The sequence below is a fragment of the Haliotis cracherodii genome, unplaced genomic scaffold (assembly GCF_022045235.1).
Source record: "Haliotis cracherodii isolate W230 unplaced genomic scaffold, xgHalCrac1.p SCAF_9, whole genome shotgun sequence".
In the NCBI taxonomy this organism is placed as follows: Eukaryota; Metazoa; Mollusca; class Gastropoda; order Lepetellida; family Haliotidae; genus Haliotis; species Haliotis cracherodii.
The window spans coordinates 9,398,803-9,425,370 of NW_027266343.1; the positions used below are offsets into that span (position 1 = coordinate 9,398,803).

The 26,568-nt window shown below is 38.3% G+C and overlaps 1 protein-coding gene across 1 annotated transcript; it reads left to right on the plus strand.

Annotated features, from left to right (window-relative positions):
* Positions 1 to 170: 170 nt before the first annotated feature.
* LOC139451703 (transmembrane cell adhesion receptor mua-3-like) lies at positions 171 to 26,568 on the plus strand. Its single transcript, XM_071233021.1, is given in 45 exon segments — positions 171 to 279; positions 587 to 712; positions 920 to 1,045; positions 1,433 to 1,558; positions 1,766 to 1,891; positions 2,279 to 2,404; positions 2,612 to 2,737; positions 2,945 to 3,070; positions 3,278 to 3,403; positions 3,611 to 3,736; positions 4,124 to 4,249; positions 4,457 to 4,582; positions 4,790 to 4,915; positions 5,303 to 5,428; positions 5,636 to 5,941; positions 6,149 to 6,274; positions 6,482 to 6,607; positions 6,815 to 6,940; positions 7,148 to 7,273; positions 7,661 to 7,786; positions 7,994 to 8,119; positions 8,507 to 8,632; positions 8,840 to 8,965; positions 9,173 to 9,478; positions 9,686 to 9,811; positions 10,019 to 10,144; positions 10,532 to 10,657; positions 10,865 to 10,990; positions 11,198 to 11,323; positions 11,531 to 11,656; positions 12,044 to 12,169; positions 12,377 to 12,682; positions 12,890 to 13,015; positions 13,223 to 13,348; positions 13,556 to 13,681; positions 13,889 to 14,014; positions 14,402 to 14,527; positions 14,735 to 14,860; positions 15,068 to 15,193; positions 15,581 to 15,718; positions 15,824 to 16,039; positions 16,247 to 16,372; positions 16,580 to 16,705; positions 16,898 to 17,029; positions 26,492 to 26,568. Coding segments are annotated over 45 exon segments (6,252 nt in total).

Genomic DNA, 26,568 nt, shown 5'->3' on the forward strand with positions numbered 1-26,568 from the left:
TGTCACCATTTATTATCAATAAACAAAAGGGAACAAAACCTAACAGGAAATAAATAGACTTGAAAACGATATTTCGTAATTTTTACGGAGCACATTCTAACATTATTCCTAATCTGAATATAAATTTTGAACTTCATTTTGTATTATCAGCAAATGCATGCAACACCAATATGGATAATTGTGACAATGATGCAACGTGCACTCCCTCGGGGACTGGAGGATTTACCTGTGCTTGCAATGATGGTTTCTTGGGCAGTGGTACAAACGGGACCTGTGTGGGTGAGTGCCTGCATGATCAGACTCTTTGCAACATCATCATCCTGTGATCTAATTCAATTTGACAATTATGTCATGGCACATTTTATTTTCATTTCTCGTAAAACATACCTCATTGTTTAGCTGTATTACCTAGAAGCAACATATCTTGCTTGGTGACTATCTTCACCCCACATTGCTGATGTTGTTTCAATCAATCCATGCTTCTCTACCTCAAACAGCAGTTGTGCTTTTCACCGACAATTGCCGAGCAAACGAGGAGTCTTTTTAGATGAATATCTTCCTCACATTCTGAATGATGCTGTTTCAGTGAACCCGTGCCTCTTAAGCTCAAACAACAATTGTGATGTCAACGCTGTCTGCACTCCAACGGCGAATGGAGCGTTTACTTGTTCTTGCAATGATGGATTTGTTGGCGATGGCACCAACTGTTTTGGTAGGTGCCTATATGTAGAGACCAATTAGATGAGTCTCATCCATATAATAATACTTCGAATACATCAAGATCAATGTGACTAATTGGTTTGATACATTTTGTGTTTTTCATAAACATTGGCTTCACATTGTTCAAATAAAATTTCAGTCAATACACGTGTGTTATGAGATGACCATTATAACCACAATCTGAATGATGCTGTTTCAGTGAACCCGTGTCTGTCTACATCAAACAACAATTGTGATGTCAACGCTGCCTGTACTCCAACGGAGAATGGAGCGTTTAACTGTTCTTGTAATGATGGATTTGTTGGCAATGGCATCAACTGTTTTGGTAGGTGCCTGCATGCGAAGACGCTTTGGGAAAACATCTGAAATTTAAGGGTTCTTCTTAACAAAATGCGATACAACTGACTATTTGTGATGGTAAATATTTCATTCCTCATAGATATTGTCTTCACATTTAACTGTTCTTGCAATGATGGATTTGTTGGCGATTGTACCAACTGTTTTGGTAGGTGCCTGTACATGTAGAACAATCACACGAACCTCATCCTTATGAGGTTACTCCGAATAAATAAAAATTGAAGTGACTTCTTGGTTTGATACATATTTAATCTTTCATAAACTTTGGCTTTACATTGTTTAGATAAAGTTACAGTGAACACACATATGTTATCAGATGACCATCATAACCACACTCTGAATGGTGCTGTTTCAGTGAACCCGTGCCTCTCAAGCTCAAACAACAATTGTGACGTCAACGCTGCCTGCACTCCAACGGCGAATGGAGCGTTTACTTGTTCATGTAATGATGGATTTGTTGGCGATGGCACCAACTGTTTTGGTAGGTGCCTACATGTGTAGACCGATTCGATGAGCCTCATCCATATAAGGTTACTGCAAATAAATTAAGATCCAAGCGACTAATTGGTTTGATACCTTTTTCATATTTCATACACACTGGCCTCACATTGTTTAGATAAATGTACAGTTAATACACGTGTGATATCAGATGACCATCATAGCCACACCCTGAATGTTGCTGTTTCAGGAAACCCGTGCCTCTCAAGCTCAAACAACAATTGTGATGTCAACGCTGCCTGTACTCCAACGGAGAATGGAGGGTTTAACTGTTCTTGTAATGATGGATTTGTTGGCAATGGCATCAACTGTTTTGGTAGGTGCCTGCATGCAAAGACGCTTTGGGAAAACATCTGAAATTTAAGATTTGTTCTTAACAAAATGTGATACAACTGACTATTTGTGATGGTAAATATTTCATTCCTCATAGATATTGTCTTCACATTTAACTGTTCTTGCAATGATGGATTTGTTGGCGATTGTACCAACTGTTTTGGTAGGTGCCTGTACATGTAGAACAATCACACGAACCTCATCCTTATGAGGTTACTCCGAATAAATAAAAATTGAAGTGACTTCTTGGTTTGATACATATTTAATCTTTCATAAACTTTGGCTTTACATTGTTTAGATAAAGTTACAGTGAACACACATATGTTATCAGATGACCATCATAACCACACTCTGAATGGTGCTGTTTCAGTGAACCCGTGCCTCTCAAGCTCAAACAACAATTGTGACGTCAACGCTGCCTGTACTCCAACGGAGAATGGAGCGTTTACTTGTTCTTGCAATGATGGATTTGTTAGCGATGGCACCAACTGTTTTGGTAGGTGCCTACATGTGTAGACCGATTCGACGAACCTCATCCATATAAGGTTACTGCAAATGAATAAAGATCAAAGCGACTAATCGGTTTGATACCTATTTCATATTTCATACACACTGGCCTCACATTGTTTAGATAAATGTACAGTTAATACACGTGTGATATCAGATGACCATCATAGCCACACTCTGAATGGTGCTGTTTCAGTGAACCCGTGCCTCTCAAGCTCAAACAACAATTGTGATGTCAACGCTGCCTGTACTCCAACGGAGAATGGAGGGTTTACTTGTTCTTGCAATGATGGATTTGTTGGCGATGGCACCAACTGTTTTGGTAGGTGCCTACATGTGTAGACCGATTCGACGAACCTCATCCATATAAGGTTACTGCAAATGAATTAAGATCAAAGCGACTAATCGGTTTGATACCTATTTCATATTTCATACACACTGGCCTCACATTGTTTAGATAAATGTACAGTTAATACACGTGTGTTATCAGATGACCATCATAGCCACACTCTGAATGGTGCTGTTTCAGGAAACCCGTGCCTCTCAAGCTCAAACAACAATTGTGACGTCAACGCTGCCTGTACTCCAACGGAGAATGGAGCGTTTACTTGTTCTTGCAATGATGGATTTGTTGGCGATGGCACCAACTGTTTTGGTAGGTGCCTACATGTGTAGACCGATTCGACGAACCTCATCCATATAAGGTTACTGCAAATGAATTAAGATCAAAGCGACTAATCGGTTTGATACCTATTTCATATTTCATACACACTGGCCTCACATTGTTTAGATAAATGTACAGTTAATACACGTGTGATATCAGATGACCATCATATCCACACTCTGAATGGTGCTGTTTCAGTGAACCCGTGCCTCTCAAGCTCAAACAACAATTGTGATGTCAACGCTGCCTGTACTCCAACGGCGAATGGAGCGTTTACTTGTTCTTGCAATGATGGATTTGTTGGCAATGGCATCAACTGTTTTGGTAGGTGCCTATATGTTTAGACCAATTAAACGAGTTTCAACCATGTAATATTACTGCAAATACATCAAGATAAATGTGATTAATTGGTTTGATACATTTTGTGTTTTTCATAAACCTTGGTTTCACATTGTTCAAATAAAATTTCAGTAAACACACGTTTGTTATCAGATGATCATCATAACCACAATCTGAATGATGCTATTTCAGTGAACCCGTGTCTCTCAAGCTCAAACAACAATTGTGATGTCAACGCTGCCTGTACTCCAACGGAGAATGGAGGGTTTAACTGTTCTTGTAATGATGGATTTGTTGGCAATGGCATCAACTGTTTTGGTAGGTGCCTGCATGCAAAGACGCTTTGGGAAAACATCTGAAATTTAAGATTTGTTCTTAACAAAATGTGATACAACTGACTATTTGTGATGGTAAATATTTCATTCCTCATAGATATTGTCTTCACATTTAACTGTTCTTGCAATGATGGATTTGTTGGCGATTGTACCAACTGTTTTGGTAGGTGCCTGTACATGTAGAACAATCACACGAACCTCATCCTTATGAGGTTACTCCGAATAAATAAAAATTGAAGTGACTTCTTGGTTTGATACATATTTAATCTTTCATAAACTTTGGCTTTACATTGTTTAGATAAAGTTACAGTGAACACACATATGTTATCAGATGACCATCATAACCACACTCTGAATGGTGCTGTTTCAGTGAACCCGTGCCTCTCAAGCTCAAACAACAATTGTGATGTCAACGCTGCCTGTACTCCAACGGAGAATGGAGGGTTTACTTGTTCTTGCAATGATGGATTTGTTGGCGATGGCACCAACTGTTTTGGTAGGTGCCTACATGTGTAGACCGATTCGACGAACCTCATCCATATAAGGTTACTGCAAATGAATTAAGATCAGAGCGACTAATCGGTTTGATACCTATTTCATATTTCATACACACTGGCCTCACATTGTTTAGATAAATGTACAGTTAATACACGTGTGATATCAGATGACCATCATAGCCACACTCTGAATGGTGCTGTTTCAGTGAACCCGTGTCTCTCAAGCTCAAACAACAATTGTGATGTCAACGCTGCCTGTACTCCAACGGCGAATGGAGCGTTTACTTGTTCTTGCAATGATGGATTTGTTGGCAATGGCATCAACTGTTTTGGTAGGTGCCTATATGTTTAGACCAATTAAACGAGTTTCAACCATGTAATATTACTGCAAATACATCAAGATAAATGTGATTAATTGGTTTGATACATTTTGTGTTTTTCATAAACCTTGGTTTCACATTGTTCAAATAAAATTTCAGTAAACACACGTTTGTTATCAGATGATCATCATAACCACAATCTGAATGATGCTATTTCAGTGAACCCGTGTCTCTCAAGCTCAAACAACAATTGTGATGTCAACGCTGCCTGTACTCCAACGGAGAATGGAGGGTTTAACTGTTCTTGTAATGATGGATTTGTTGGCAATGGCATCAACTGTTTTGGTAGGTGCCTGCATGCGAAGACGCTTTGGGAAAACATCTGAAATTTAAGATTTGTTCTTAACAAAATGTGATACAACTGACTATTTGTGATGGTAAATATTTCATTCCTCATAGATATTGTCTTCACATTTAACTGTTCTTGCAATGATGGATTTGTTGGCGATGGCACCAACTGTTTTGGTAGGTGCCTGTACATGTAGAACAATCACACGAACCTCATCCTTATGAGGTTACTCCGAATAAATAAAAATTGAAGTGACTTCTTGGTTTGATACATATTTAATCTTTCATAAACTTTGGCTTTACATTGTTTAGATAAAGTTACAGTGAACACACATATGTTATCAGATGACCATCATAACCACACTCTGAATGGTGCTGTTTCAGTGAACCCGTGCCTCTCAAGCTCAAACAACAATTGTGATGTCAACGCTGCCTGTACTCCAACGGCGAATGGAGCGTTTACTTGTTCTTGCAATGATGGATTTGTTGGCAATGGCATCAACTGTTTTGGTAGGTGCCTACATGTTTAGACCGATTAAACGAGTTTCAACCATGTAATATTACTGCGAATACATCAAGATCAATGTGACTAATTGGTTTGATACATTTTGTGTTTTTCATAAACGTTGGCCTCACATTGTTCAAATAAAACTTCAGTGAATACACGTTTGTTATCAGATGACCATCATAGCCACAATCTGAATGATGCTGTTTCAGTGAACCCGTGCCTCTTAAGCTCAAACAACAATTGTGATGTCAACGCTGCCTGTACTCCAACGGAGAATGGAGGGTTTAACTGTTCTTGTAATGATGGATTTGTTGGCAATGGCATCAACTGTTTTGGTAGGTGCCTGCATGCGAAGACGCTTTGGGAAAACATCTGAAATTTAAGATTTGTTCTTAACAAAATGTGATACAACTGACTATTTGTGATGGTAAATATTTCATTCCTCATAGATATTGTCTTCACATTTAACTGTTCTTGCAATGATGGATTTGTTGGCGATTGTACCAACTGTTTTGGTAGGTGCCTGTACATGTAGAACAATCACACGAACCTCATCCTTATGAGGTTACTCCGAATAAATAAAAATTGAAGTGACTTCTTGGTTTGATACATATTTAATCTTTCATAAACTTTGGCTTTACATTGTTTAGATAAAGTTACAGTGAACACACATATGTTATCAGATGACCATCATAACCACACTCTGAATGGTGCTGTTTCAGTGAACCCGTGCCTCTCAAGCTCAAACAACAATTGTGATGTCAACGCTGCCTGTACTCCAACGGAGAATGGAGGGTTTACTTGTTCTTGCAATGATGGATTTGTTGGCGATGGCACCAACTGTTTTGGTAGGTGCCTACATGTGTAGACCGATTCGACGAACCTCATCCATATAAGGTTACTGCAAATGAATTAAGATCAAAGCGACTAATCGGTTTGATACCTATTTCATATTTCATACACACTGGCCTCACATTGTTTAGATAAATGTACAGTTAATACACGTGTGATATCAGATGACCATCATAGCCACACTCTGAATGGTGCTGTTTCAGTGAACCCGTGCCTCTCAAGCTCAAACAACAATTGTGACGACAACGCTGCCTGTACTCCAACGGCGAATGGAGCGTTTACTTGTTCTTGCAATGATGGATTTGTTGGCAATGGCATCAACTGTTTTGGTAGGTGCCTACATGTTTAGACCGATTAAACGAGTTTCAACCATGTAATATTACTGCAAATACATCAAGATCAATGTGATTAATTGGTTTGATACATTTTGTGTTTTTCATAAACCTTGGTTTCACATTGTTCAAATAAAATTTCAGTGAACACACGTGTGTTATGAGATGACCATCATAACCACACTCTGAATGATGCTGTTTCAGTGAACCCGTGCCTGTCTACTTCAAACAACAATTGTGATGTCAACGCTGTCTGCACTCCAACGGAGAATGGAGCGTTTACTTGTTCTTGTAATGATGGGTTTGTTGGCGATGGCACCAACTGTATTGGTAGGTGCCTACATGTGTAGACCGATTCGATGAACCTCATCCATATAAGGTTACTGCAATTAAATTAAGATCCAAGCGACTAATTGGTTTGATACATTTTTCATATTTCATACACACTGGCCTCACATTGTTTAGATATATGTACAGTTAATACACGTGTGATATCAGATGACCATCATAGCCACACCCTGAATGGTGCTGTTTCAGGAAACCCGTGCCTCTTAAGCTCAAACAACAATTGTGATGTCAACGCTGCCTGTACTCCAACGGAGAATGGAGGGTTTAACTGTTCTTGTAATGATGGATTTGTTGGCAATGGCATCAACTGTTTTGGTAGGTGCCTGCATGCGAAGACGCTTTGGGAAAACATCTGAAATTTAAGATTTGTTCTTTACAAAATGTGATACAACTGACTATTTGTGATGGTAAATATTTCATTCCTCATAGATATTGTCTTCACATTTAACTGTTCTTGCAATGATGGATTTGTTGGCGATTGTACCAACTGTTTTGGTAGGTGCCTGTACATGTAGAACAATCACACGAACCTCATCCTTATGAGGTTACTCCGAATAAATAAAAATTGAAGTGACTTCTTGGTTTGATACATATTTAATCTTTCATAAACTTTGGCTTTACATTGTTTAGATAAAGTTACAGTGAACACACATATGTTATCAGATGACCATCATAACCACACTCTGAATGGTGCTGTTTCAGTGAACCCGTGCCTCTCAAGCTCAAACAACAATTGTGATGTCAACGCTGCCTGTACTCCAACGGAGAATGGAGCGTTTACTTGTTCTTGCAATGATGGATTTGTTGGCAATGGCATCAACTGTTTTGGTAGGTGCCTACATGTTTAGACCGATTAAACGAGTTTCAACCATGTAATATTACTGCGAATACATCAATATCAATGTGACTAATTGGTTTGATACATTTTGTGTTTTTCATAAACATTGGCCTCACATTGTTCAAATAAAACTTCAGTGAATACACGTTTGTTATCAGATGATCATCATAGCCACAATCTGAATGATGCTGTTTCAGTGAACCCGTGCCTCTTAAGCTCAAACAACAATTGTGATGTCAACGCTGCCTGTACTCCAACGGAGAATGGAGGGTTTAACTGTTCTTGTAATGATGGATTTGTTGGCAATGGCATCAACTGTTTTGGTAGGTGCCTGCATGCGAAGACGCTTTGGGAAAACATCTGAAATTTAAGATTTGTTCTTAACAAAATGTGATACAACTGACTATTTGTGATGGTAAATATTTCATTCCTCATAGATATTGTCTTCACATTTAACTGTTCTTGCAATGATGGATTTGTTGGCGATTGTACCAACTGTTTTGGTAGGTGCCTGTACATGTAGAACAATCACACGAACCTCATCATTATGAGGTTACTCCGAATAAATAAAAATTGAAGTGACTTCTTGGTTTGATACATATTTAATCTTTCATAAACTTTGGCTTTACATTGTTTAGATAAAGTTACAGTGAACACACATATGTTATCAGATGACCATCATAACCACACTCTGAATGGTGCTGTTTCAGTGAACCCGTGCCTCTCAAGCTCAAACAACAATTGTGATGTCAACGCTGCCTGTACTCCAACGGAGAATGGAGGGTTTACTTGTTCTTGCAATGATGGATTTGTTGGCGATGGCACCAACTGTTTTGGTAGGTGCCTACATGTGTAGACCGATTCGACGAACCTCATCCATATAAGGTTACTGCAAATGAATTAAGATCAGAGCGACTAATCGGTTTGATACCTATTTCATATTTCATACACACTGGCCTCACATTGTTTAGATAAATGTACAGTTAATACACGTGTGATATCAGATGACCATCATAGCCACACTCTGAATGGTGCTGTTTCAGTGAACCCGTGTCTCTCAAGCTCAAACAACAATTGTGATGTCAACGCTGCCTGTACTCCAACGGCGAATGGAGCGTTTACTTGTTCTTGCAATGATGGATTTGTTGGCAATGGCATCAACTGTTTTGGTAGGTGCCTATATGTTTAGACCAATTAAACGAGTTTCAACCATGTAATATTACTGCAAATACATCAAGATAAATGTGATTAATTGGTTTGATACATTTTGTGTTTTTCATAAACCTTGGTTTCACATTGTTCAAATAAAATTTCAGTAAACACACGTTTGTTATCAGATGATCATCATAACCACAATCTGAATGATGCTATTTCAGTGAACCCGTGTCTCTCAAGCTCAAACAACAATTGTGATGTCAACGCTGCCTGTACTCCAACGGAGAATGGAGGGTTTAACTGTTCTTGTAATGATGGATTTGTTGGCAATGGCATCAACTGTTTTGGTAGGTGCCTGCATGCGAAGACGCTTTGGGAAAACATCTGAAATTTAAGATTTGTTCTTAACAAAATGTGATACAACTGACTATTTGTGATGGTAAATATTTCATTCCTCATAGATATTGTCTTCACATTTAACTGTTCTTGCAATGATGGATTTGTTGGCGATGGCACCAACTGTTTTGGTAGGTGCCTGTACATGTAGAACAATCACACGAACCTCATCCTTATGAGGTTACTCCGAATAAATAAAAATTGAAGTGACTTCTTGGTTTGATACATATTTAATCTTTCATAAACTTTGGCTTTACATTGTTTAGATAAAGTTACAGTGAACACACATATGTTATCAGATGACCATCATAACCACACTCTGAATGGTGCTGTTTCAGTGAACCCGTGCCTCTCAAGCTCAAACAACAATTGTGATGTCAACGCTGCCTGTACTCCAACGGCGAATGGAGCGTTTACTTGTTCTTGCAATGATGGATTTGTTGGCAATGGCATCAACTGTTTTGGTAGGTGCCTACATGTTTAGACCGATTAAACGAGTTTCAACCATGTAATATTACTGCGAATACATCAAGATCAATGTGACTAATTGGTTTGATACATTTTGTGTTTTTCATAAACGTTGGCCTCACATTGTTCAAATAAAACTTCAGTGAATACACGTTTGTTATCAGATGACCATCATAGCCACAATCTGAATGATGCTGTTTCAGTGAACCCGTGCCTCTTAAGCTCAAACAACAATTGTGATGTCAACGCTGCCTGTACTCCAACGGAGAATGGAGGGTTTAACTGTTCTTGTAATGATGGATTTGTTGGCAATGGCATCAACTGTTTTGGTAGGTGCCTGCATGCGAAGACGCTTTGGGAAAACATCTGAAATTTAAGATTTGTTCTTAACAAAATGTGATACAACTGACTATTTGTGATGGTAAATATTTCATTCCTCATAGATATTGTCTTCACATTTAACTGTTCTTGCAATGATGGATTTGTTGGCGATTGTACCAACTGTTTTGGTAGGTGCCTGTACATGTAGAACAATCACACGAACCTCATCCTTATGAGGTTACTCCGAATAAATAAAAATTGAAGTGACTTCTTGGTTTGATACATATTTAATCTTTCATAAACTTTGGCTTTACATTGTTTAGATAAAGTTACAGTGAACACACATATGTTATCAGATGACCATCATAACCACACTCTGAATGGTGCTGTTTCAGTGAACCCGTGCCTCTCAAGCTCAAACAACAATTGTGATGTCAACGCTGCCTGTACTCCAACGGAGAATGGAGGGTTTACTTGTTCTTGCAATGATGGATTTGTTGGCGATGGCACCAACTGTTTTGGTAGGTGCCTACATGTGTAGACCGATTCGACGAACCTCATCCATATAAGGTTACTGCAAATGAATTAAGATCAAAGCGACTAATCGGTTTGATACCTATTTCATATTTCATACACACTGGCCTCACATTGTTTAGATAAATGTACAGTTAATACACGTGTGATATCAGATGACCATCATAGCCACACTCTGAATGGTGCTGTTTCAGTGAACCCGTGCCTCTCAAGCTCAAACAACAATTGTGACGACAACGCTGCCTGTACTCCAACGGCGAATGGAGCGTTTACTTGTTCTTGCAATGATGGATTTGTTGGCAATGGCATCAACTGTTTTGGTAGGTGCCTACATGTTTAGACCGATTAAACGAGTTTCAACCATGTAATATTACTGCAAATACATCAAGATCAATGTGATTAATTGGTTTGATACATTTTGTGTTTTTCATAAACCTTGGTTTCACATTGTTCAAATAAAATTTCAGTGAACACACGTGTGTTATGAGATGACCATCATAACCACACTCTGAATGATGCTGTTTCAGTGAACCCGTGCCTGTCTACTTCAAACAACAATTGTGATGTCAACGCTGTCTGCACTCCAACGGAGAATGGAGCGTTTACTTGTTCTTGTAATGATGGGTTTGTTGGCGATGGCACCAACTGTATTGGTAGGTGCCTACATGTGTAGACCGATTCGATGAACCTCATCCATATAAGGTTACTGCAATTAAATTAAGATCCAAGCGACTAATTGGTTTGATACATTTTTCATATTTCATACACACTGGCCTCACATTGTTTAGATATATGTACAGTTAATACACGTGTGATATCAGATGACCATCATAGCCACACCCTGAATGGTGCTGTTTCAGGAAACCCGTGCCTCTTAAGCTCAAACAACAATTGTGATGTCAACGCTGCCTGTACTCCAACGGAGAATGGAGGGTTTAACTGTTCTTGTAATGATGGATTTGTTGGCAATGGCATCAACTGTTTTGGTAGGTGCCTGCATGCGAAGACGCTTTGGGAAAACATCTGAAATTTAAGATTTGTTCTTTACAAAATGTGATACAACTGACTATTTGTGATGGTAAATATTTCATTCCTCATAGATATTGTCTTCACATTTAACTGTTCTTGCAATGATGGATTTGTTGGCGATTGTACCAACTGTTTTGGTAGGTGCCTGTACATGTAGAACAATCACACGAACCTCATCCTTATGAGGTTACTCCGAATAAATAAAAATTGAAGTGACTTCTTGGTTTGATACATATTTAATCTTTCATAAACTTTGGCTTTACATTGTTTAGATAAAGTTACAGTGAACACACATATGTTATCAGATGACCATCATAACCACACTCTGAATGGTGCTGTTTCAGTGAACCCGTGCCTCTCAAGCTCAAACAACAATTGTGATGTCAACGCTGCCTGTACTCCAACGGAGAATGGAGCGTTTACTTGTTCTTGCAATGATGGATTTGTTGGCAATGGCATCAACTGTTTTGGTAGGTGCCTACATGTTTAGACCGATTAAACGAGTTTCAACCATGTAATATTACTGCGAATACATCAATATCAATGTGACTAATTGGTTTGATACATTTTGTGTTTTTCATAAACATTGGCCTCACATTGTTCAAATAAAACTTCAGTGAATACACGTTTGTTATCAGATGATCATCATAGCCACAATCTGAATGATGCTGTTTCAGTGAACCCGTGCCTCTTAAGCTCAAACAACAATTGTGATGTCAACGCTGCCTGTACTCCAACGGAGAATGGAGGGTTTAACTGTTCTTGTAATGATGGATTTGTTGGCAATGGCATCAACTGTTTTGGTAGGTGCCTGCATGCGAAGACGCTTTGGGAAAACATCTGAAATTTAAGATTTGTTCTTAACAAAATGTGATACAACTGACTATTTGTGATGGTAAATATTTCATTCCTCATAGATATTGTCTTCACATTTAACTGTTCTTGCAATGATGGATTTGTTGGCGATTGTACCAACTGTTTTGGTAGGTGCCTGTACATGTAGAACAATCACACGAACCTCATCCTTATGAGGTTACTCCGAATAAATAAAAATTGAAGTGACTTCTTGGTTTGATACATATTTAATCTTTCATAAACTTTGGCTTTACATTGTTTAGATAAAGTTACAGTGAACACACATATGTTATCAGATGACCATCATAACCACACTCTGAATGGTGCTGTTTCAGTGAACCCGTGCCTCTCAAGCTCAAACAACAATTGTGATGTCAACGCTGCCTGTACTCCAACGGAGAATGGAGCGTTTACTTGTTCTTGCAATGATGGATTTGTTGGCGATGGCACCAACTGTTTTGGTAGGTGCCTACATGTGTAGACCGATTCGACGAACCTCATCCATATAAGGTTACTGCAAATGAATTAAGATCAAAGCGACTAATCGGTTTGATACCTATTTCATATTTCATACACACTGGCCTCACATTGTTTAGATAAATGTACAGTTAATACACGTGTGATATCAGATGACCATCATAGCCACACTCTGAATGGTGCTGTTTCAGTGAACCCGTGCCTCTCAAGCTCAAACAACAATTGTGACGACAACGCTGCCTGTACTCCAACGGCGAATGGAGCGTTTACTTGTTCTTGCAATGATGGATTTGTTGGCAATGGCATCAACTGTTTTGGTAGGTGCCAATATGTTTAGACCGATTAAACGAGTTTCAACCATGTAATATTACTGCAAATACATCAAGATCAATGTGATTAATTGGTTTGATACATTTTGTGTTTTTCATAAACCTTGGTTTCACATCGTTCAAATAAAATTTCAGTGAACACACGTGTGTTATGAGATGACCATCATAACCACACTCTGAATGATGCTGTTTCAGTGAACCCGTGCCTGTCTACTTCAAACAACAATTGTGATGTCAACGCTGTCTGTACTCCAACGGAGAATGGAGCGTTTACTTGTTCTTGTAATGATGGATTTGTTGGCGATGGCACCAACTGTATTGGTAGGTGCATCCATGTGTAGACCGATTCGATGAACCTCATCCATATAAGGTTACTGCAATTAAATTAAGATCCAAGCGACTAATTGGTTTGATACCTTTTTCATATTTCATACACACTGGCCTCACATTGTTTAGATAAATGTACAGTTAATACACGTGTGTTATAGGATGACCATCATAGCCACACTCTGAATGGTGCTGTTTCAGGAAACCCGTGCCTCTTAAGCTCAAACAACAATTGTGATGTCAACGCTGCCTGTACTCCAACGGAGAATGGAGGGTTTAACTGTTCTTGTAATGATGGATTTGTTGGCAATGGCATCAACTGTTTTGGTAGGTGCCTGCATGCGAAGACGCTTTGGGAAAACATCTGAAATTTAAGATTTGTTCTTAACAAAATGTGATACAACTGACTATTTGTGATGGTAAATATTTCATTCCTCATAGATATTGTCTTCACATTTAACTGTTCTTGCAATGATGGATTTGTTGGCGATTGTACCAACTGTTTTGGTAGGTGCCTGTACATGTAGAACAATCACACGAACCTCATCCTTATGAGGTTACTCCGAATAAATAAAAATTGAAGTGACTTCTTGGTTTGATACATATTTAATCTTTCATAAACTTTGGCTTTACATTGTTTAGATAAAGTTAAAGTGATCACACATATGTTATCCGATGACCATCATAACCACACTCTGAATGGTGCTGTTTCAGTGAACCCGTGCCTCTCAAGCTCAAACAACAATTGTGACGTCAACGCTGCCTGTACTCCAACGGCGAATGGAGGGTTTACTTGTTCATGTAATGATGGATTTGTTGGCGATGGCACCAACTGTTTTGGTAGGTGCCTACATGTGTAGACCGATTCGATGAGCCTCATCCATATAAGGTTACTGCAAATAAATTAAGATCCAAGCGACTAATTGGTTTGATACATATTTCATATTTCATACACACTGGCCTCACATTGTTTAGATAAATGTATAGTTAATACACGTGTGTTATCAGATGACCATCATAGCCACACTCTGAATGGTGATGTTTCAGTGAACCCGTGCCTCTCAAGCTCAAACAACAATTGTGATGTCAACGCTGCCTGTACTCCAACGGCGAATGGAGCGTTTACTTGTTCTTGCAATGATGGATTTGTTGGCAATGGCATCAACTGTTTTGGTAGGTGCCTATATGTTTAGACCAATTAAACGAGTTTCAACCATGTAATATTACTGCAAATACATCAAGATAAATGTGATTAATTGGTTTGATACATTTTGTGTTTTTCATAAACCTTGGTTTCACATTGTTCAAATAAAATTTCAGTAAACACACGTTTGTTATCAGATGATCATCATAACCACAATCTGAATGATGCTATTTCAGTGAACCCGTGTCTCTCAAGCTCAAACAACAATTGTGATGTCAACGCTGCCTGTACTCCAACGGAGAATGGAGGGTTTAACTGTTCTTGTAATGATGGATTTTTTGGCAATGGCATCAACTGTTTTGGTAGGTGCCTGCATGCGAAGACGCTTTGGGAAAACATCTGAAATTTAAGATTTGTTCTTAACAAAATGTGATACAACTGACTATTTGTGATGGTAAATATTTCATTCCTCATAGATATTGTCTTCACATTTAACTGTTCTTGCAATGATGGATTTGTTGGCGATTGTACCAACTGTTTTGGTAGGTGCCTGTACATGTAGAACAATCACACGAACCTCATCCTTATGAGGTTATTCCGAAAAAATAAAAATTGAAGTGACTTCTTGGTTTGATACATATTTAATCTTTCATAAACTTTGGCTTTACATTGTTTAGATAAAGTTACAGTGAACACACATATGTTATCAGATGACCATCATAACCACACTCTGAATGGTGCTGTTTCAGTGAACCCGTGCCTCTCAAGCTCAAACAACAATTGTGATGTCAACGCTGCCTGTACTCCAACGGAGAATGGAGCGTTTACTTGTTCTTGCAATGATGGATTTGTTGGCGATGGCACCAACTGTTTTGGTAGGTGCCTACATGTGTAGACCGATTCGATGAACCTCATCCATATAAGGTTACTGCAAATGAATTAAGATCAGAGCGACTAATCGGTTTGATACCTATTTCATATTTCATACACACTGGCCTCACATTGTTTAGATAAATGTACAGTTAATACACGTGTGATATCAGATGACCATCATAGCCACACTCTGAATGGTGATGTTTCAGTGAACCCGTGCCTCTCAAGCTCAAACAACAATTGTGACGACAACGCTGCCTGTACTCCAACGGCGAATGGAGCGTTTACTTGTTCTTGCAATGATGGATTTGTTGGCAATGGCATCAACTGTTTTGGTAGGTGCCTACATGTTTAGACCGATTAAACGAGTTTCAACCATGTAATATTACTGCGAATACATCAAGATCAATGTGACTAATTGGTTTGATACATTTTGTGTTTTTCATAAACCTTGGTTTCACATTGTTCAAATAAAATTTCAGTGAACACACGTGTGTTATGAGATGACCATCATAACCACACTCTGAATGATGCTGTTTCAGTGAACCCGTGCCTGTCTACTTCAAACAACAATTGTGATGTCAACGCTGTCTGCACTCCAACGGAGAATGGAGCGTTTACTTGTTCTTGTAATGATGGGTTTGTTGGCGATGGCACCAACTGTATTGGTAGGTGCCTACATGTGTAGACCGATTCGATGAACCTCATCCATATAAGGTTACTGCAATTAAATTAAGATCCAAGCGACTAATTGGTTTGATACCTTTTTCATATTTCATACACACTGGCCTCACATTGTTTAGATAAATGTACAGTTAATACACGTGTGATATCAGATGACCATCATAGCCACACCCTGAATGTTGCTGTTTCAGGAAACCCGTGCCTCTTAAGCTCAAACAACAATTGTGATGTCAACGCTGTCTGTACTCCAACGGAGAATGGAGGGTTTAACTGTTCTTGTAATGATGGATTTGTTGGCAATGGCATCAACTGTTTTGGTAGGTGCCTGCATGTGAAGATTGATTAGACAAACGTCATCCAGTTAGTGTTGCTGCGAGCTAAAACATTCAAGTGACTATTATTACATAGCAGATTCTAAATGTATTGTCTTCAAGTTGTTCAGATGTTTATTACTGAAACACGACATGTCTTATCAGTTGACACTCACATTATGAATGATGTTGTTTTAGTGAACCCGTGCCTCTCAAGCTCAAACAACAATTGTGATGATGACGCTTTCTGTACACCAACAGCAACTGGAGGATTTAATTGTTTTTGCAATGACGGGTTCTTTGGTGATGGCATAACGGGAACTTGTGCGGGTATGTGTTAATATTTATTCTTAACTGACTAATTCAATTTAGGTCACCCCTTTCCAATTGAGGCCAATATCATGTTGCGGTATCTATTGGTCTGTGACATGTAGATATCCGTCGTTCTATCTATAAATCAGGCGAGTGAAACCTAACATTATCATGTCTTACTGCATAGTTAGCAGCCCCGTGAAGATCCGTTTAGAAAAGATCTTCAGCAACCCATGCTTGTCGTAAAAGGCGACTGTGCTTGTCGTAAGAGGTGACTAGCGGTATCGGGTGGTCAGGCTCGCTGACTCGGTTGACGCATGTCATCGTATCCCAATTGTGTGGATCGATGCTCATGATGCCAATCACTGGCTTGTCTGGTGCAGACTTGATTATTTACAGACCGCTGTAATTTAGCTTGAATATTGCTGAGTGCGGAGTTAAACAACAAACAAACATCATAGTTAGCATATAGGAAGCATTGTATGCTTTCCCTTGTCGCGAATACCATGTGTCATCACCGACATTCAGTGATCCAGTCATAGAATTTGCTTCGCTGTGTTTTACGCCCTATGTAAAACTGTTGCGGCAGATATTAGAGATTGATTATTCTCTGGAGTTTACGTTTCGAACAAACAAAAAAGCTAATCAGTTTGATCATAACGTTCTTTGAACGAAGTTCATCTCGATTTGCTTCCGAGTGAGTGAGTTAACATTAAACTCGCATCGGCATTATTTCAGCTATATAGCGACTTGCTTTAGAGAAGCAAAACGTGGAAGATAATCTTTCATGATTGGTTACACGATAAGGATCTGGATATGTCAGCGATCATAGTCAGGGTATCACATATTGACAACACATTGACAATGTATGGTGTCGGTGCAAGTTATATAATCAAAGACGCTGTAGGTATATATTGTTGTGATATAGTTCACACCACATATGTACACGTGTGAAGTTCATTGTCAATATTCAGATTAAAATAACTTACACATGACTGTTGTTGTCGGAACCTTAGTTCGATATTGAATTTTGAATTTAGTTTAATATAAAAATGTCAACGCCAGGGACTAACCAGTGTCGATTATCCCACGAAACAGATTCCTTTGTGCTTACAATGAAAATAGCACTTAACATCATATTAATGGATCACCAAAAATCGGTTATGACACCAGGTGTTTGCGAAAATGTTAAATATGTCATTCCTTACTGGTGGCAAGAGACGGTCACTCATACACTTTGCGTAAAAGTAAAAGTAAAACTATGCGTTTGTTGCCTGTTTGTTTGTTAAAGCATGTATATCGATGTATATTCCATTTCACAGGTTGTCCATAACAAACGATGTCAAATTGTCCACGGCCAGCGAGGAATCTTCGATCTTTCTACAATTTATCATGTTGTTTTATTTTTAATGATTTTTTTTTAGAGTACACAAACAATAAGTTTACAGAATATGGTTCACATGCAATCTTAAATACAAGTTTCAAAGTATACCTATGGATGATAACAAACAAAAGCTATTCCAGTGTCATATTGTTGGATTGTGAAAGTTTGTAGGTTTACACGAATAGGTGGTGACAGAGAGACCAAATTGTCATGAACTGTATGTATTTACATTGTGAATATAATATATATCTGTCGATGTAATATGAATCGGTTATTTCTTGCTTGATGTGTGGGACATTTGGTTTTGAGTCGGAAATGTTTACATGTTTTGCTTTGTTACAGTTTTAATATGATTTAATACATCATTTCGTTTTTGTTGATATCCTAATAAAATTGTCAATTTTGAAAATTCTAGTTCTATTCCAGTTTTGTCTTTGATCCAGTTTGTAAGGTTGTTCGTGATATGTTTTACAATTTTGCACCCAAAGAACATGTGCACTAAGGTTTGTTTTTCTCGTTTACAAAATATGCAAAGAGATGATTCTTTATATCCCATTTTCTACAGAAACTCGTTTGTTGGTATAATTCTATGAATAATACTGTATTGGAACCATTTTTGTTTTGAGGACACATTATATCTGTGGGGGCTACGATTAATCGTTTGCCAATCTTTTTCCGTCATGTTAATGCAAAGATCTAGTTCCAATCTGAATGTATTTTTGGTATATCATATTGTTGGATACTTTATTTAATACATCATAAAATACACTACCTCCCCTCTCTCCACTCACTTTTCAAGGAAATATGGTATCAAGGGCAGATGTAACTTAGATGTTAGGGCTATACTCTTACACTTTAGATATTGTTTTATTGCTTGGATAAGGCTTAAATATTCCGGAAAATGTGTTTTACAGTCGTATGCATGTTTTAGGTTGAAAAGACCTAGAGCAATTCCGCTCTCGTGTGTCAAATCATTTACAAGATTAATACCTTTTCCCGAGTAATGTTTATAATATACCGGAGTTTTCTCAATTCGTATATTCGTATTTTGCCATAAAGGTTATGATATATATTTTTCCTCTTTGAGTGAATTTCCTTTTTCCATTACGTTTCCCCATGCACACAGATCATCTTGCCAGAAAGCATTGGTCCTATCATTTATAACCTTTTCCAACATGTAGAAATGACAATTTTGCAGAAAATCAATTTGTGTTGGAGTTATATTATTAATTATGAGTGGTAAGTTTAGAGTGTAGATGTGAATGGAACAAACTTTAATCCAAGACATCTTTTGAGCATTGATTGTATTTTTAATATGAGACACTCTTATACCTCCCTTTCATAAGATTTCATCATAATATTTCTTCTGAGTTTGTCTGGTTTACTGTTCCATGTAAAACGAAAACAAAGTGTTTCATTATTGCCAAACTTTCAGCGCATAACAAGAATATATAAGGAGAGAACGGGTCACCTTGTCTACATCCTCTTGTTAATTTAAAACTTCTGAAGCAAAACCGCTTTTATAGCGTGATAGAAGGTTTTTATCCACTGCTTAACTGAAGGTCCAAAATTAAAAAAAGGTCAAAGCTTCTTGGATGAAAAGCCAGTCTACTGAATCGAACGCCTTTTCCAAGTCTATAAGTAACAACAACCCTGGGATTTCCATGCATTCAGTAAAGTCCATAATGTCATAAATTAATCAGGTGTATCCTCAATGGCATCGTTTTGACATAAAACCTCTTTGATCTTCGTTAACTATTGTTGGCAGAACTTTTTATAATCATATATGCTATTGTTGCTAATACTATCTTAAAGGAGACATTTAATAGCGAAATTGGTCTCCATCTTTTTAAATGCTGCTTTGTTTTGTTCCTTTTTAGGAATACATGTTATTAGACCCTGCTTTTGACTAACTGATAATTCTCCTCTTTTGAAACCTAAAGATCAGATATTTATGTAGATCTAGCCAGAAAGAAATTGTAGAATTCTACAATAAATCCATCAGGACACGGACTTTTTTGATTTTTCATATTCAAAGATGTTATGCGGGCAGATGAATATAAAATAGACTTCGGTCGAAAGTTTATCAATAAGTTGATGGTTTGTTTGTTTTTTATATACAATCGAGTCTGATCCAGACACATCAGTGATTGGCATCATGAGCATCGCTCTACGCAATTGGGATACGATGACATGCATCAACCATGCACCCAAACGTCAAGTTGATATAGGCAACATCACGAACATTGTAAACAATGGAATGATTGCCGTTAACTAGCCCAGCATGAAGCAAACATAAAAATGCTTAATGAGAATTATTGAGGATAATTTAAACTTTCCATGCCGTAATATCGAATATTTGTTTCCATCTTTCAAAATACGGTTCTATGTACCGGGAACAATTTTCAAATGTCAAATGTTGTTCAACGGACCACATCGATTCATCTTTTTCCAATTAGTTCATACTTTATAAAAGTGTCACGTGTAACATGAACCTACAGCCCCACAGCCCAATACAGTCTTTATGAATTCTTAACTTACCACAAGGAAGACAATGTGTGGCCATTGAGAGGCATGCACGCCGCCGGTCAACTTGATGCATGGTGCTATTCCATGCTTAGACCTTGACATAGAGTATGACCCCTGGCACTTACTATTTTATGAAAAACGATTGAGAGACGGGTGCTACTGCTCGAACACGGACATTCTTGCCCTTTTCGCGAACACCTGGTGTCACTGATTTCGGTGATCCATTCATTTAGCTTCATCACCTGTGAGGTGAGGTGAGGTGAGGTGAGGTGAGGTGAAATGGAGTTTAACGTCGCGTCAAAGATTATTGCCCTTATATAGCGACGTGCATGCACGTGTGTGTGTGTGTGGCTGCTTGTACTAGTCCGGACTGATGCCGATTTATAGTGCTAGCACACTGAGATACCATGCTGCAGTTTAACATGAATACCCCACTCAGACACAGTATACAGACTCCGAGCCGACCAGACCTTGTTTTAGCCCCTTAATGCCGAGCGCAAGACAGGGTAACAACAAGTACCATCTTTTAACGTCTTTTGGCATGACGCGGCCGTGGTTCGAACCCTAAACCTTCCGCTCTCTGGGCGGATGCTCTACCACTAGACCACGGAGGCGGTCCATATAATGATAATGGTACAAGCCAGATTTTGAGTACATGGAGTGCTTCTTGTCTATATTTGGTGCATACATGTTTATATGAGGAGCAATAAGAGCAAAATCGACCTCATTCTGGTACCTCCCGGTTTCAATATGCAAGTGATGTGAAAAACATCGAAATTGTGGAAGGGCCACTTAAATTTCTTGCAAGATATTCATGCACAATTGAGGTACAGCTATATTCCGAAATTAACTTTAAACATTGAATATAATATTTTGGTACTGTGTTAAAGAAGGCTTTGCCAACCCTGCTCATAGATATACTGAGGCGTGACATGAAGTCTGATAAAAAAGTGTTCTAATGGCGAAAATATACTGCAGTTCCAAAGCCAGTGAGGATATAAATAAACTGACATTTACATATTCACAACTGGTTTTATAGCAGGAGCCCCTGACCCCGGACCTTCCGCTCTCCGGGCGGACGCTCTACCACTAGACCACGGAGGCGGTCTAATCACCTTTGAAATCCATTTCGACAGATTTTCGAGGCTAACTGTTCTCTTATTCCTTGACGTTTTGAATTGAATATATGAAGCATATAATTCAGTATTAAAGTTGGTTGGTTGGTTTGTTGTTTAACGCCACATTCAGCAATACTCCAGCTATATGACGGCGGTCTGTAAATAATCGAGTCTGGACCAGACAATCCAGTGATCATTATCATGAGCATCGATCCAAGCAATTGGGATCGATGACATTCATCAACCAAGTCAGCGAGCCTGACCACCCGATCCCGTTAGTCGCCTTTTACGACAAGCATAGTCACCTTTTACGGCAAGCATGGGTTGCTGAAGACCTATTCTACCAGTATAAGTTCAGTAGAACATGGATATAGCGAAGTACAAGGGACCGGAGTAATCGGTTCCTTATATACGTTGTTCGTCATATACATTTTCTCTCGGAAACGTCCGCCATCTTCGCTAAAACAAAACACAAGACACATACAGGTTTACACACGTTACGGGTGATCGGATAGCCTAGTGGTTAAAGCGTTCGCTCGTCACGCCTAAGACCCGGGTTCAATTCTTGATATGGGTACAATGTGTGAAGCCCATTTCTGGTGTCCACCGTCGTGATATTGTTGGAATATTGCTAAAAGCGGCGTAAAACCATACTCACTCACTCACTCACTTATACACGTTTCCTCCCGCATCTACCTCTGATTCAGTTAAAAAGTATCCATTGATACATCTTCAAAACATTTGATGCAATAGTCGAAATAAATTGTATCTGAAACTATTAGTTTATCAGAATAATATATTTCCAATATCGTGTTATTTTAGTTACAGCTTTCACTATATATATTTAAAATCATAAGAACCATAAGCGTAGCACTTTGGTACAGGGGATTGCTATAGCCGGATATTTTTACGTATGGAACACTGTAATTGCTGTATTGACTTGTATTAGCAATGTTTGTCTTACAGACAAGATTAGTCCAATTACACGGACAGGTAATATTAACATAATGAAAGTTTAAGAAGGAATATCTGAATATCGGGATCACATGAAAGTATTAAAGAGCGTGATGGTTGTGTTTTGTTTAAAACGGTGGAACTATGTTTGATGGTGAGAAATAACAACACGGCGAAAGTTTTCCGTCACCTTCTGCATGCACGTAAGGTTCAATATAATGTCTCTTTCTTCCTGTCAGAGCAGGCGTCAGTAGCTAAGATATTGATAACATTTTGAAGGTAACCTTCGCAGCCTGCTAGAGGCAATACATGGTGCGGGACAAAAACATGCTTTGAATTGAGTTGTTGAGATATAGTATATCCCACTGGACATACGCGAACACGTTTCGTGGAGTATCGACCTATTGATCTCAGGCCTGGCAACCTTGTCGTTTCACTGCTTCCACGGTTTCAGACAGGTTCATTTTCTGGGACATTGTCTGATTGTTATAAACATGTTCTAAATGTGGTAACATATGGAAACTGTAGTATTAAACGTTAATAAAATTACCACAATGGCCTTATGCCATTTGTCTCTGGCAGCGCGAAGAGACTTCGGTCACCATGTTTTCCTGTTCATAATTATAAATCAACTTATTTACATAACTTATTTTACCACATTGCAACTATGACTTTGGATATGCATTAACTATAAGATTTTGGAATAACATATGCTATATACGGTTCTGGGTTCGGCCCTGCCATGGCATTTGACTTTTACATACACCCGTGTAGGTACATTAACTACATTTACTGTGAATTCGAAGACAAAGCACAACGAAACGCATTAGCTGCAAAAAATGTCTGATGCAATTCCAAATGCTGACTTTGATTTATTCTTCAAATGAACACTTTATTTTCCTTTGCATGTATCTGTAATTGTAGACATCGATGGGGCAGGATATGCTCACCTTTTCGCGAACAACTAGTATCATCACTATTTGATAGTGATTCATAAACAAATGCTCATGATATAGTTGGGATCGTACAACCAATGTACTTTTAGCTGCGATTTCTTATGAATATGGAAAGGGCTTTACCGCTTTTATTTAGTAGAGAATTCGTATGATTCTTTAAAGGGGTTTTCGCTGTATTTACATGTATTGGTTTTCTCGGTTTAATCTAGAACCTGATTTTATGAATTGAGTATTTGTATTCATAGGATCTCCGTTATGGTTTCAGTAAGTGTTTGCTCAAAGAATGACAATCTGAATTGTCCCAATTTAGTCTGTGCAACCTTTCTCTCTAATCTATGTGGGATGTATACCAGAAACTCTTGCATTTAAAACTAGTCTAGACAAAACCACACTTTTCTCTCTCCCATATGTCCCAACTATTTCTGCCTCCATATCAAGAATATCGTCATCAATACCTTCACATATATTGTGCACCCCTACAATGTTGATAATATGTTATAATCAATCACATGGCATCAACTTTAATTGTCTCCCGTAGGCATTTCGCGTTAGAATAGGTCCCCAGTAACCTATGCAGGTCGTAGGAGGCGACCAATTGGATAGGGTGCAGAGTCAGTGACGTAGTTTGTTGCGTGTCATTATACCCCGACGGCGTGGATCGTTGCTCATAATATCAATCACTTGAATGTCTTTTCCAGAGTAGATTCTTTACAGGCCGCCGTTATATTGCTGGAAACTTCACTTTCAATGTATACAATTCCTCTTAATGCCGTGTGTGTCACTGGTGTTTGACACTTACATGATGTGATATCATATATGATATTTACTCTTCGATATCTGGAGGAAATAAAGATTTTCTGTCTGTCTATTTCCGATGATTGATTAAATTTGTTCTTCTATATGTAAACTGAAAAACCTCAGGGGCATTTATACATTTTCATGCATTCTAATATTGCTTTTGTACAAGTTACAAGTTGAAAATGCCAACCAGATATATACACTCCTTCAACACTACGTTTTAGGCAACTTTTATTAACCTACATTAGAATAGCTGGGCCTACATCGGCCTTGTTTCGGTAGTCTATATTTGTGATAAGGTAAAAAAATCTCACACACATTAATCGAACCTGTTTTTATCTTTCATTTACCGCAATTCCACAACGTATACTGTATTACAAAAACATATTGCACATTCTATCTTGAAATCTTATGAGGGTTTCCACATATCAATAAACATGTCATTGTAATTACAACGTCTTAGCAACAATATACGCACTTACAAACAGTTTTGGAAAGAAGTCAAGTCCTTGAAAACTCGGTCTATACCTAAATACAGTAAACTACGGTTTTAATGAACACAAAGGGGCCACTAATTTTAGTTCGTTATAACCGTAGTTTGTTATAAGCATATGTCAAGCATATATACAGCAGTGGCCGGGCCAAAAAAATAAGTTCGTTATAACTGTCAGTTCGTTATAAACGTGTGCGTTAATAAACGTAGTTCACTGTTCTCAGTTACTAATTGTCAATGATTGACCCACTTCAAAATGTGACATACAATATATAAATGGCATATTTCCTGGCCCTTATCAGATTTTAGTGGAGATGATAGAAAAGCCAAGTAATTTAATTTGACCTGTTCGAGATAAATATATTAATCCTGTTTTCACCTTTCACCTTTGGTGTTTTACGTTAGTTCTTAATAATAAACTTACCAAATAGACTTGTATCAGAGATAAGATTCTAGAATCACAAGCAGGAAGTAGAAAGGGCTATACTTGTGATGATCACATATTTACATTATTCAGCATTATTCAATAGACACTTTTACTTAAAAGACATAAATTATATGTGCGATTTGTAGATTTCATAAAGCGTTTGGTTCTGTCTATCGTATAAGGTTATCGTCATCATATATTTGATATTGTAAGCCTCCTGCCAAGGCTCCGGTTAAAATGTTATTTCTTTGTTTTGTTCATGACCGCCTCCGTGGTCTAGTGGTAGCGGCTAGCGTCCGCCTGGAGAGCGGAAGGTCGGGAACTCGATCCCCGGCCGCGTGATACCAAAAGACATAAAAAGAAGCGTACTTGTTGTTCCCCTACCTGGCGCTTTGCATTACGGGGCTTAAACAAGGACTGGTCGGCTCGGAGTCAGTATATTGTGTATTCATTATAAACTGCGGCATGGTATCTCAGTGGGCAAGCACTATAAAGTCGGCATTGGTCCGGACTAGTAAAGCAGCCACACACATGTGCACGGACATCGCTATGTAAGTTCAATAATCTTGAACGCGACCTTTAACCCCAAACTAATGTTACAATGTATGTATGGTTAGGTATGGTTAGGTTAAAGCATGCGTGCGATGCAATCGAGAATTAAGCTAATAATTTGTCTGCGCCATTGATGTAAAGCAAGGTTGTTTCTTTAGCCCATTATTGTTTTTCATTTTTATTCATGAGTTATGCAGAAAAAAAGTAAACAGGGTGTTCAGTTATGTCCTGATCTATTGGAAATAGTAAATCAATGCTTTTGTTTGCAGGCGATGATATACTTGTGGCTAATACCATAGCTAATCTCCAGAATCAGTTCAACATTTTGGAAAGATCAGGTCTTTGA